The following is a 13,012-nucleotide window of genomic DNA, read 5'->3' as shown; positions in this document are numbered from 1 at the left end:
TATTTTGGAAATGGGTTATTTGTTGTGGGGGCTAAAACTTCTATTAATCCCTAAGCAGCAGGGCTACTGCCCGAGACTGGCTAGGAGAATTAGCCCAAAAACAATCTTAGCTTATATTTTACACTCTGTCCATAACAAACTGCCTTCTGCATCCCTTCTATTGACTCAATGCTTTGGCAGATTTGCCTTATCACAGAACTCAGCAAGGCTGGCAATGATGGAAAGTCCCTCCTCTTCTGATCTAAGTTCATTTTACAGGAATGCTACTTGAATGGGAATGCTGGGTAAAATTACCTGGATGATGTTGCTGTTGGAACTCTTGGAATCGGCACCAACAAAGACAGTGAAGAACGGAGAGGCTCGGTAGGTTCCTGACACCAGTTTCAAGACCTCCATGAAGTTCGTCTGGTTCCAAGGGCCAGTGATATTCCAACCTCCAATCTAGGAAAAGGCAGGATGCAAGGATTAAGGGTCATAGCAGTAAATCTGACATGATTGGTCTTGTCCTTTGGAAATATAAGCGAAGAGTTGTGCAACAGATTGAAACCCAAAGCACTGAAAATAAAAACAACATCATACACGCAGAGAGATTCATACAGATAGATAGATCAAGGAGAGGTCAAGGCTTGTTTTCTGCTACTCCAGAGAGTAAGACACAATGGAGCCATGGATTCAAGTTGCAGGAAAACATACTCTATTAAAACATTAGGAAGAACATCTTGATGGTAAGAGCTGTTTAGGAGTGGAAAATGCTGCCTTGGATTCCAGCGGAGTCTCCTTTTCTGAAGGTTTTTATGCGGAGGCTGAATAGTCATCAGTTGGGAGTGTTTTGATTGGGTATTCTTACATGGCAGAAGGTTGAACTGGGTGGCCCTTGAGTCTCTTTCAACTCTATGATTCTCTGATGCAAGATTTTGGGCACCGTAAACAAATAAAAGGAAATGGGGGGGGGGGATATCTGAGGTCAACAGCACCCCTTCCCTTAGCCCAATCTGAAGCCTAAAAATGGCTCCTCTGTTTCTCTCCCTCTCTCTTGCCCTCAATTTCCACCTTGTTCTATGTCTTTCATTCTCCTGCCTTTCCCCACAGCTTTCAGGTCATATTGCATCCTGTGAAATATATACAATGACATCTGTGAAATCATACAAAGCATACAGGAAAAGAGATCTAAAGATGGGCTTAAAGCCAACCTTAAAACTGTGGCATAAACACCGAGAACTGGGAAGCCTTGCCCCTTGAGTGCTCTAACTGGAGGTCAGCTGTGATCAGCAGTGCTGCATAATTCGAAGAGGCACAAATGGAGAGCGAAAGAGAGAAACGTGCCAAGAGGAAGGCACATCAAGCCAACCCTGACCTGGACCGCCTTCCACCTGGAAACTGATGTTCTCACTGCAGGAGAACATGCGGATCAAGAATAGGGCTCCACAGCCACTGTCAAGACACTACACTTGGAGGACCATCATCCTCAGGCTACAAGGGATCGCCTAAGTAAGTAAATGCCTTCAAGCCACCTGTCAACTTGTGGCAACCCCATCAATTCTTCATAGGATTTTCTTAGGAATTGAATATTTAGAGGTGGTTTTGCCACTTCCTTTTCCTGAAATATAGCCTGCAGCGCCGGGTATTCCTTGGTGGTCTTTCATCCAAGTACTAATCCTTCTTAATTTCCAAGATCAGGTGGGATCTGGTGCCTTTAGCATTTAGGCTCCTTTGGCTACCAGAAATTCAGCCTGATCTTTCATGTGCCTACTGTAATTTGACTAAAATGCCCTCTACATTTCAAGTCTTTATTTGAAATCTTAAAGTTTAGGACTTGGACTCTGTTACAAACCTAAAAGCTTGCAGAGGCATACATCAACTAGGATAGCTGATGTAGTGGATATAGGGATTAGGAGATTGGCTGATTTGTAGGGTGGTGTAATGGTTTAAGCATTGGACTATAATGAGGGTTCGACTCTCATTCAGCCATGAAACCCATTAGCAAGTCACTCTCTCTCAGCCTCAGAGGAAGCCAAGAGTAAATCTCTTCTGAAGAAGTTCAGCCAAGAAGACTCTGTGATAGGTTCAGCTTAGTATCTCCATAGGTCAAAAATGACTCAACAATAAACATATCATACATACAATGGGGTACTTTGTGAATAGATTTGTGCCTGAAGGGAACTGGACTTGGGTAGTTCTGTAACTGGGATGCTGTTACGTTACTAAGTAATGGAGTTGCAAAGTGATAAAAACAGCTCAGTCCAATGCGCATCGGGACACCAGCTGGAGAGAGCCGATGTGCATCATCAGAACCCATTCTGCCGCATTGGGAAAGCCCTTGCCAGTGTCCTGTTACACAACATCCCAATTCACTGTCAACGTTCCTTAGTGCCTCTGTACATAGGTAAGTACACATGAAGTTACATAACATGGACTGTATAGAGGACTTCGATCATAGCCATTACTATACTACATCTATCAATAACTATTAGCCATTGTAATTGGTTTGCTTCCAGCCATTGCTCTTCCATTTATAAACTACCAGGAGAAGTGAAATTGATTTTCCACCTTATGTGGAGCACTATATCTTGCTCACAGAGGCTGGGATAAAACACACAGGGTCATTTGCGATTCAGGAATGCTTTGCATTATTTTCAACTTAGAATCATAGAATCATAGAGTTGGAAGCGATCTCATAGGCCATCCAGTCCAACCCCATTCTGCCAAGAAGCAGGAATATTGCATTCAAAGCACCCCTGACAGATGGCCATCCAGCCTCTGTTTCAAAGCTTCCAAAGAAGGATCTTCCACCACACTCCAGGGCAGGGAGTTCCACTGCTGAACAGCTCTCACAGTCAGGAAGTTCTTCCTAATGTTCAAATGGAATCTCCTTTCTTGTAGTTTGAAGCTTTGTTCCATTACATCCTAGTCTCCAGGGAAGCAGAAAACAAGCTTTCTCCCTCCTCCCTGTGACTTCCTCCCACATATTTATAATACAGATTGAGTATCCCATATACAAAATTCCAAAATCAGAAATACTTCAAAATCCAAAACTACCACTGATCATACACATGGGTGGCTGAGACATTGACATCTTTGTGCCCTAATGGTTCATTTACACAAACTTCATTTAATGAATACAATTATTTTTTTAAATGGTGTATAAAAGTATCTTCAGGCGAAGGTTTATAAGATGGTACATAAATTCTGAATGAATCTCCAATATATCACATTATGTGTATGTAAATATTCCAAAATCGGGGGGGGGGGGGATCAAAATCCACATTATCTGCTTTGAACTGGATTATCTGAGTCTACACTGTCATATAATCCAGTTCAAAGCAGATAATCTGGATGTTATATTGCAGTGTAGAAGGGCCTTAGATAGTCTGATCCAGCAATGTGGTTCTTGCTTTTTGAAACCTCTTCAGTGACCCCTCTATTTTGAAAGTGACATAGAAAGAGAGAACTGCCTAACTCAGACTCAGTCTTAAAAATTAAATGACTTTTTTGTATTTTTTATTATTCACTGGCCTTGTTGGTTGAGGGGATTCTCAGAGTTTTGATACAAATAATAATACAGGTTGAGTATCACTTATCCAAAATACTTGGGACCAGAAGTATTTTGGATTTTGGAATACATGTACTTACATATACGTACATAATAAATAATTTTGGAGATAGGACCTGTGTCTAAACATGAAATTCAGTTAGTCTTCATATCCTCCTTACACAAATAGCCTGAAAGTCATTTTATACCAGCAAGTCACAGGGAGGAGGGAGCAAGCTTGTTTTCTGCTTCCCTGGAGACTAGGACGGAAAGGAACAATGGCTTCAAACTTCAAGAGAGGAGATTCCATCTGAACATGAGGAAGAACTTCCTGACTGTGAGAGCCGTTCAGCAGTGGAACTCTCTGCCCCGGAGTGTGGTAGAAGCTCCTTCTTTGGAAGCTTTTAAACAGAGGCTGGATGGCCATCTGTCAGGGGTACTTTGAATACAATATTTCTGCTTCTTGGCAGAGGGTTGGACTGGATGCCCATGAGGTCTCTTCCAACTCTATGATTCTATGGGCAAACTCGTTCCCTTTGGGTGTTTTGGATTTCAACACCGACAATTCCTAACAGCCGGTTAGGAATTTTGCCCGTGCCTGGTATACACAGCTTTTAAAATAATTTAGTGCATGAAACGATGTTTGTGTAGACACAGCCATCACAAAGCATAGGTGTCCTTGTCTCAATCACCCAGGTGGACACTTTTGGATTTTGGAGTATTTTGGAATTCCATTTAAGGGATACTGAACCTGTTGTAGTTCCTTCACTGCTAGTCTTACCTTCTCAATGAGGTCCATCAGGGGCTGGGAGCCCAGCTCTTCAATCTTCTGCTCCTTCAGGCAAGACAAATAAAAGCGCTGGGTCTTCCTTTCTGCCTCACTGCTAGAGTTGAACGTGGCATTTTCTAGAGAGAAAGGCATATAACATGTCAGGAGACATGTGAAAGTTTGTGGTAGGGGGAAACTGGGGAAACTGGCTGTTGGGCTGGGGATATTTTCCCCCCACCACCACCCCATAACCTCTCCCCCCACAAAAAAGAAGTGGAAAGATGGGATGAGGAAGGATTTTGCAATATTTTATTGATGGCAAAGCATTCCTAGATTTTGTTGTTATGTAGCTTTAAGTCATCTCTGACTTAGGGCAACTCTATAATATCGTTCATAGGAGTCCCTTTGCCCTCTTCTGATGCTGAGAGAGTGTGACTTGCTCAGTGGCCGTGTTCCATCTTCCAGGAATATGGTTTACATTGCCTTTTAGCTGCATGGGATAGCATTCCTTTGCATTTTTCCAGGGTTGCTACAGACCCAGCAGCACCCTGGAAGTTAAACAGTATCAGAGCCTGGAAAGCCAGCTTCAAGCCCTCTGCAGTTATTGGTTTAGAAAAGTATCTCTTTGGGTCTAGAGACCGCCCTTTTTCCTGGGGTTAAGATCTCCATTTTGGAATCTCCCCTGCCTCCCTCAGTAGAGAAAAAAAGCCTCAGATGTGCCATTGGTCAGGCAGGTAGCTCTGAAAAAACCATTGTGAGTACAATTGAGATATAGAAAGAAATTGAGTAATTAAGACTAGCTGTCCCCTGCCAGGCGTTGCTGTGGCCCAGTCTGGTGATCTGGGAAATAAAGTAATGAGAAAGTGTTGGTTTCTAATCTATGTAATGTCTTTCTGCTTGTGGGTAAACAGTATTTCTTCTTGTTTCTTTGTCATTGTTGATGTGGTTTGCCAACTCTGGAACATGCAACATATAATTGTCCTTCTTTAGGAGTCCCTTTCAAATCTATGATACTATCTCTCTCTCTCTCTCTGTGAAATATATATATATATATATGGCTGGATGGGTCTTTGTCAGGAGGGCCTTGATTACGTTTTCTTGCCCTGGTGAAGGGAGATGAACTGGATGGCCTTAAGTATGGGGGTTCTGTGTGGGAAGTTTGTCCCAATTCTGTCAGTGTGGTTCAGAATGCTCTTTGATTGTAGGTGAACTATAAAACCCAGTAACTACAACTCCCAAATGTCAAGGTCTAGTTCCCCCAAACTCCATCTGTAATCATATTTGGACATATGGAATATTCGTGCCAAGTTTGGTCCAGATCCATCATTGTTTGAGTCCACAGTGCTCTCTGGATGTAGGTGAACTACAACTCCCAAACTCAAGGTCAATGCCCACCAAACCCTTCCAGCATTTTCTGTTGGTCATAGGAGTTCTGTGTGCTAAGTTTCCATCGTTGATAGAGTTCACAATGCTCTTTGATTGTAGGCGAACTATAAATCCCAGCAACTACAACTCCCAAATGACAAATTCATAATTTTTGAGTGATAGTTACTCCTTGTGTTGTGAGACATTTTGTTGCCAAATTTGGTGTGATTTCGTTCATTGGTTCTTTTGTTTTTAAAGAACTCATTATGCACAGAGCATTTTTGTATATATAGACAGAGAAGCTAAATTGAGCAATTGAGTTATAGATAGAAATTGAGTTACAGATGGAGATTGAGTTATTAAGAAAGACAATTGAGAAATAGAGAGAAATAGTTATTGAGTACTATTGAGCATTACTTCATCTCCAAAGCTAACCTTGAGCTTAGATAGGGAAAGGCCTGTTCTTTCTAACCATAGCAGCTCAGGGTTAGGGTGAAAGATCCCAGGATTTTTTCTACCATTTGGAGAAAGGTTAGCTCAGTAATTGAAGAAAAAGGAAAGTAAGAACATCTCTATGGTTTCTCAAACTGACTGTTTGTGTTGTAACTTTCTGCATTTACCTTTCTTTTGTAACCAATTTTTCATCAATAAACAAGGATTGCTTTTCCTACAGTCCAGTCGTGCCGAGCCTGCCAAGGACTTTGGAAATAAATATTTTGTTGATATTCATATCTTGACTGGCACCAGTTGCTGAAAGTATTGAGTTATTGCTTCAAAGAAAGACCCTCAGCGGTTCACCCAGATAAAGAGAGAAGCAGTGTCTGGGTGTGGCGGCACAGACCGACAGAGGTTTGGTTTTCCAGAGCTTTAGTTCAACACTCAGGCCCCATGTGTTGGGGTTTAGCCTGATCCTGATCTGTGTGAACCGGATTTTCTGATAGTTTTTCCAACTGAGCAAGCTCTCCCTGACTCTGACAGTGTGGAATCTGTTGTTGATGCAGAGGTCAGCGGGGATGAAAACGAAACCCAACAGCTGGAGGAAAATGTTTTGGAAGTTAGCCGTGATATCACTAGCTGTGATATCTCTCCACCTGGGTTTTTTAATGAGGACCAAAGAGAACAGATAGAGACAGAAATATTTCCCAGTTTCTACGAAGGTCACAGCGCTTACAGGAGAAAGAGGCCCAGACAGAAAAGTCAAGGGGCGTTTCAAAGAATAGCTTCTTTGGTTTAAGAGGCCTCCTGCCGGGTGCCTCTTTAGATCAAGCAACGTTTGGGACTGTGGCTGTGCCTTGGCAGAATTCCTGTGTTTCATGGCCGGTAATTTCAGAGGCTTGTATTTATCAAGTTCATGGTTAGTAAAAGATTAACAGGTCCCTGGTTCTTGTTTTGTGGCTTCTGAAATTTTGCTCAAGTTCAGAGATTCTACTGACTGCTGTGCTTTTCTGTGGCTTTTTGACTCTGCATTTACCTTTCTTTTGTAACCAATTTTTCATCAATAAACAAGGATTGCTTTTCCTACAGTCCAGTTTGGTGGATTTAATCTTATGGTCTTATTTCTTGAACTGGGATGCAACACCATATACACTACCATATAATCCAGTTTCTGAATCCAGACTATCTGCTTTGAACTAGATTATATGGCTGTGTAGACTCATATCATACAGTTCAGATCAGATAATCTGGATTCAGAAACTGGATTATATAGCAGTGTAGATCCAGCCTCAGACTATACTACGCTTGCTCTCCTTCATATATTTACTCCTCCAAAAGTATTTTTAAAACTAAATAACAAGAATAATTTAATATAAATATAAGACTACTAGCCGTCCCCTGCCACATGCTGCTGTGGCTCAGTCTGTGTATATGTGTATATGTTTGTGTATATATTTGTGTATATATGTGTGTTTGTGTATATATGAGGCTTTGTGCATGCATTGTAATGTATTTTTTAGTTTTTTGGCTTTTGAAGTCTCTTCTGCTGTGTTTTTCAGTGTTTTTATGAGTGACTGGCCATCCCCTGCCACGTATTGCTGTGGCCCAGTCTGTGCCTATGTGTTTTGAGTGTGTATATATTTGTGTGTTGTTGTTGTTCATTCGTTCAGTCGTCTCCGACTCTTCGTGACCTCATGGACCAGCCCACACCAGAGCTTCCTGTCGGCCGTTACCACCCCCAGCTCCCTCAAGGTCAGTCCAGTCACTTCAAGGATGCCATCCATCCATCTTGCCCTTGGTCGGCCCCTCTTCCTTTTGCCTTCCACTTTCCCCAGCATAATTGTCTTCTCTAGGCTTTCCTGTCTCCTCATGATGTGGCCAAAGTACTTCAACTTTGTCTCTAGTATCTTTCCCTCCAGTGAGCAGTCAGGCTTTATTTCCTGGAGGATGGACTGGTTGGATCTTCTCGCAGTCCAAGGCACTCTCAGAACTTTATATATTTGTGTACATGTGTATATATGTGGTTTTGCACATTTCCACCCTCCTGGATCTTGGCAGCCCAGTTTCCTGAGTCGCCACCAGATACTGGTTCCAGTTCAAATGGTAAAAGGAGGCTGAGAGGAAGGTTTGGAAGTTGGTCAATGGTCTTTGCATGTTTATAGCTGGGTGAAGTGAGATCTCACCTAGCAGGTGCTTCATGATGGCCTGGTTCTGATCCCAAATGCTGTTGAAGGTGCTCCACTTGGAACGGCCATCCGGCAGCGGATTCCGCTTGATCCAACCCCCACAGGCGAACTGATAGAAATCATCACAGGGATCGGTCTCCCGGTCTAAAGCCTCCAGGATTTTACCAGCAACGATGATGCAAGCTTCAGTTAGGCAAGTGTTGTGCGAAGGGTCTGGAAGAAGAGAATAAACACACACACACACATACATTGAGTCGGAGACACATTCTTCAGGAATTGCAAATAGCATCTCAGGCAGAATTCGGTCCAGATTTTTCTCTCTACTGCTGTATAGGTGGAAATTGCAGGGAAGTAGATTTGGATGGAAAATAGGAGAAAGGCTATAGCAAGTCAGAAGTATGTGCATCAATAGGAGCATAGTGTCTATATCTAGGGAAGTCATGCTACCCCTCTATTCTGCTTTGGTTAGACCACACCTGGAATATTGTGTCCAATTCTGGGCACCACAATGCAAGAGAGATATTGACAAGCTGGAATGTGTCCAGAGGAGGGAGACTAAAATGATCAAGTGTCTGGAGAACAAGCCCTATGAGGAGAGGCTAAGGAGCTGGGCATGTTTAGCCTGAAGAAGAGAAGGCTGAGAGGAGATAAGATAGCCATGTATAAATATGTGAGAGAAAGCCACAGGGAGGAGGGAGCAAGCTTGTTTTCTGCTTCCCTGGAGACTAGGACGTGGAACAATGGCTTCAAACTACAAGAGAGGAGATTCCATCTGAACATGAGGAAGAACTTCCTGACTGTGAGAGCCGTTCAGCAGTGGAACTCTCTGCCCCGGAGTGTGGTGGAGGCTCCTTCTTTGGAAGCTTTTAAGCAGAGGCTGGATGGCCATCTGTCAGGGGTGATTTGAATGCAATATTCCTGCTTCTTGGAAGGAGGTTGGACTGGATGGCCCATGAGGTCTCTTCCAACTCTATGATTCTATGATTCTATGATGGTGGAGCACGCTGCTTCCAGAGATTATGACCTTCCTGTCCCCTCTAAAAAGGTAAAGGTTGTCCCCTGGCATTAACTCTGGGGTGTGGTGCTCATCTCCATTTCTAGGCTGAAGAGCCAGCGTTGTCCATAGAAACCTCCAAGGTCATGTGGCCGGCATGACTGCATGGAGTGCTGTTGATCTTCTCACATTTGCATATTTTCGAACTGCTAGGTTGGCAGAAGCTAGGGCTGACAGCGGAAGCTCACGCCGCTCCCCGGAATCGAACCTGCGACCTCAACAAGCTCAGCAGCTCAGTGCTTTAACCCACTGCGCCACCGGGGGCTCCTCCTGTCCCCTCTACAGATGGCCAATTCTCTCACACCAGAAGCGACTTGCAGTTTCTCACGTCAATAAAGAGCTAAAAAGTGACCAAGGTAGGCCTGAGATGTTTGCATGATAACCAAAACCCTTGCTCCCATGTTCACCTACCTCTACTATACTGAATGCCCATAGCGATGACTGAACTGAGCAGCAGCAGAGCCAGGAAGAGAGAGATGGCACACAGCACTAGCTTCAGTTGGGTTCGAGAGCTCAGGCGACTCAACAAAGGGGCATCGGTTTTCCTGAAGCCCACCTGGAAAGGAAAGACAGAGACCAGAAATGATAAGAAGCACAGGCAAACTCATTGCCAATCGAATCATGGAATTATTATTATTATTATTATTATTATTATTATTATTATTATTATTATTCCACCCTACCTCCCCAAGGGGACTCATAGCAGGTTACAGCACACATATACAGCAAACATTAAATGCTGTTATACACTTATACAATTATAATTATACAATTAGCCCCCAGTGGCGCAGTGGGTTAAAGCACTGAGCTGCTGAGCTTGTTGATCGAAAGGTCGCAGGTTCAATTCCGTGGAGCCCCGTGAGCTTCCGCTGTCAGCCCTAGCTTCTGCCAACCTAGCAGTTCGAAAACATGCAAATGTGAGTAGATCAATAGGTACCGCTCCGGCGGGAAGGTAACGGCGCTCCATGCAGTCATGCCGGCCACATGACCTTGGAGGTGTATATAGACAACGCTGGCTCTTCGGCTTAGAAATGGAGATGAGCACCACACCCCAGAGTCAGACATGACTGGATTTAATGTCAGGGGACTACCTTTACCTTTTCATACAATTAACAAAGAGAGACAGTACATAAACAAAGGTGAAGGCTTCCCATCTTTTTCCATTTCCGACATCTGGAGACTGTGCTCGACTCCATTGTTGGAAGGGACATCTAATTCCCTGCCATGCAGGAACACACAATTAAAGCACTCCTGACAGGTGGGCATCTAGTCTCTGTTGAAAAGCCTCCAAGGAAGGAACTTCCACTGGACTCTGAGGCAGAGAGTTCCATTGTTGAACAGCTCTCCTTACAGTTAGGAAGTTCTAATGTTTTATTTTAGTTTAGTTTATTTAGAATTTTTATATACCAGTCTTCTCAACCTCCGTAGAGGGACTCAGTCTGGTTCACAACAAAAGATCCATAAACTGTAGTTTAAAACATCACATCCCATGATACATTAACACATTAAAATACAGTCATATAATTACATAAGGCCAAGTCGTCAGAATGAAATCACAATTCATCGCCATCCGTCCGTGTGGTCAGGAGTTATTGACTCACTCATCAAATGCTAAATTCCAGAGACAAGCTTTCACCAGTTTTCTAAAAGTCAGGAAAGAAGAGGCAGTTCTAATCTCTAGTGGGAGAGAGTTCCAGAGCCGAGGGGCCACCACCGAGAAGGCCCTGTCCCTCGTCCCCACCAGGCGCGATTGCGAGGATGGTGGGGCCGAGAGCAGGGCCCCTCCAGAAGATCTTAAGAACCTTGATGGTTCATAGGGGAGAATCCGTTCGGACAGGTAAACTGGGCCGGAGTCGTTTAGGGATTTATAGGTCAACACCAGGACTTTGAATTGTGCTCGGAAGCTAATTGGCAGCCAGTGGAGCTGGCACAACAGAGGAGTAGTATGCTCCCTGTACCCCACTCCTGTTAGTAATCTGGCTGCCGCTCGTTGGACTAGTTGAAGCTTCCGGGCAGCCTTCAGAGGCAACCCCACATAGAGAGCGTTGCAGTAGTCTATACGGGATGTAACCAGAGCGTGGACCACTGTGGCCAAGTCAGACTTCCCAAGATACGGGCGCAGTTGGCGCACAAGTTTTAATTGTGGAAAAGCTCCCCTGACCACCGCCAAGACCTGTGGTGGAATCTCCTTTCCTGTAATTTAAACCCATCACTCTGTATTCTAGTCTCCAGAGCAGTGGAATACAATCTTGTCCCCCCATGAATATGGCAGCCTTTCAAATATCTCATCATTGCTTGTTATCCGGTCTCCTCTCAGCCTTCTTTCCTCCAAGTTAAACGTGCCCATTCCTCATAAACACTCCCAAGACCTTTTCTAAGTGTGTGGGAGGCTCCAACGAGCACTCTTTGGCAAAAAAGGCTAAAGATCTTGTAAAACTAGAAAATCCATGCTTCCCTCAAACTGAGCCATGGTAGTTAAAGTCCTGTCAAATTGCATCAATTCCCGGATCTTTCATGAAAATGGCCACCGGAGTGGCTTAAAAGACATCAGGAGAAAGACGGTTCCTGCCCACAGGCATATTATCCGAAAGACAAGATGTGCAAGAGAAAGAGATCAGAATAGAGGGACGAAATTATGCCAACTCAGGCACCAGGTCTTAGAAGGTACAAGAAGTGCCTTTGGCAAAGGCGCTCAGCTCATGACTTCTAGGCTATGAATGGCTGCTCCTCGTGCCCTGGCCGGTTACCAAAATCCCACCTGCAGGGATCTTCCACAGATAGTGAGTGGTGAAGCGTTACTACAACTTCTTTGTTAGCCTCCATCGAAGTTCATACTGGGCACAGATGGGATTTTTTCCCCCAGAGTGAATGTTTACAGTCGTTCCTCCACATTTGCTGGTTTAACTTCAGCAGACTGGATTACTTGCGGATTCTATGACTACACCATCTATAGCGCTGCTTCTTAAACTGTGGGTTGTGACCAAAAATGGGTGTCTCAAAATATTTGGCAACAGTAAAAGGTTTCTGAGTGTCAGTACTAACTGTTTTAGATATTTACATAAATCTGTTATAAACAACATGCAGTGTTTACAGCGGTCTCAGGAGAAAATGTTTCAGCTGTACTTCAGAAAAAGGAAAATTGGCCCGTTTAGGAAGCCTTGGAAATGCTCATTTGTGGTCAGTAAATGTTTGCTAATCCTATTCAGAACAGGTAAATCAGAACGGGTTCTTTTTAAGTGCAACTCCAACAACACGATAAATAAATAAGTGGATGTGGCATTCAGTCCCTACACAACCCTGAATTCGATGGGACTTTGTTTGTGTAGAAATCAGCTTCCAATGGGAGGAAAAGAGAGAGAGAAAGTGGAAAGGTGCATGAGGAAGGGAGACTAAACAGAACTAATAATAGATCTGGATTTATGTAATGTGTTCGAGGGTTCAACACACTCCATATCTATCCTCTTATTGTAATCCTTGGCAGTATCATACCTTATACAACTATTAGGTATGCCCAGCATTATTATCCACCCCCACCCCCCACTTCACTGACGGGGAAGCCAATAATGTGGAAAGAAGAAGGGACTTGGATAAAAGCAATTTCATGGGTTCACAGCAGAAGTGAAGTCCTTCCTCACACCAATCCTTACTGACCACAATGCAGGAAAAGCTCAAGT

The 13,012-nt window shown here is 43.7% G+C and overlaps 1 protein-coding gene across 2 annotated transcripts in view; it reads right to left on the bottom strand.

Annotated features, from left to right (window-relative positions):
* Positions 1-13,012, bottom strand: part of ECE2 (endothelin converting enzyme 2) — a 101,787-nt gene that overhangs the window by 60,910 nt on the left and 27,865 nt on the right. For both annotated transcript variants that reach the window (XM_060767389.2, XM_067466072.1), the window contains 4 exons: positions 9,750-9,894; positions 8,282-8,497; positions 4,311-4,435; positions 295-441 (listed from right to left, as the gene is read on the bottom strand). In XM_060767389.2, the coding sequence (XP_060623372.2) occupies positions 295-441; positions 4,311-4,435; positions 8,282-8,497; positions 9,750-9,894 (633 nt within the window). The remainder of the gene's footprint in view (positions 1-294; positions 442-4,310; positions 4,436-8,281; positions 8,498-9,749; positions 9,895-13,012) is intronic.

The sequence above is a fragment of the Anolis sagrei genome, chromosome 3 (assembly GCF_037176765.1).
Source record: "Anolis sagrei isolate rAnoSag1 chromosome 3, rAnoSag1.mat, whole genome shotgun sequence".
Taxonomy (NCBI): Eukaryota; Metazoa; Chordata; class Lepidosauria; order Squamata; family Dactyloidae; genus Anolis; species Anolis sagrei.
Note: the sequence above shows the minus strand (reverse complement) of the source record. Positions and strands in the feature narration are given on the sequence as shown.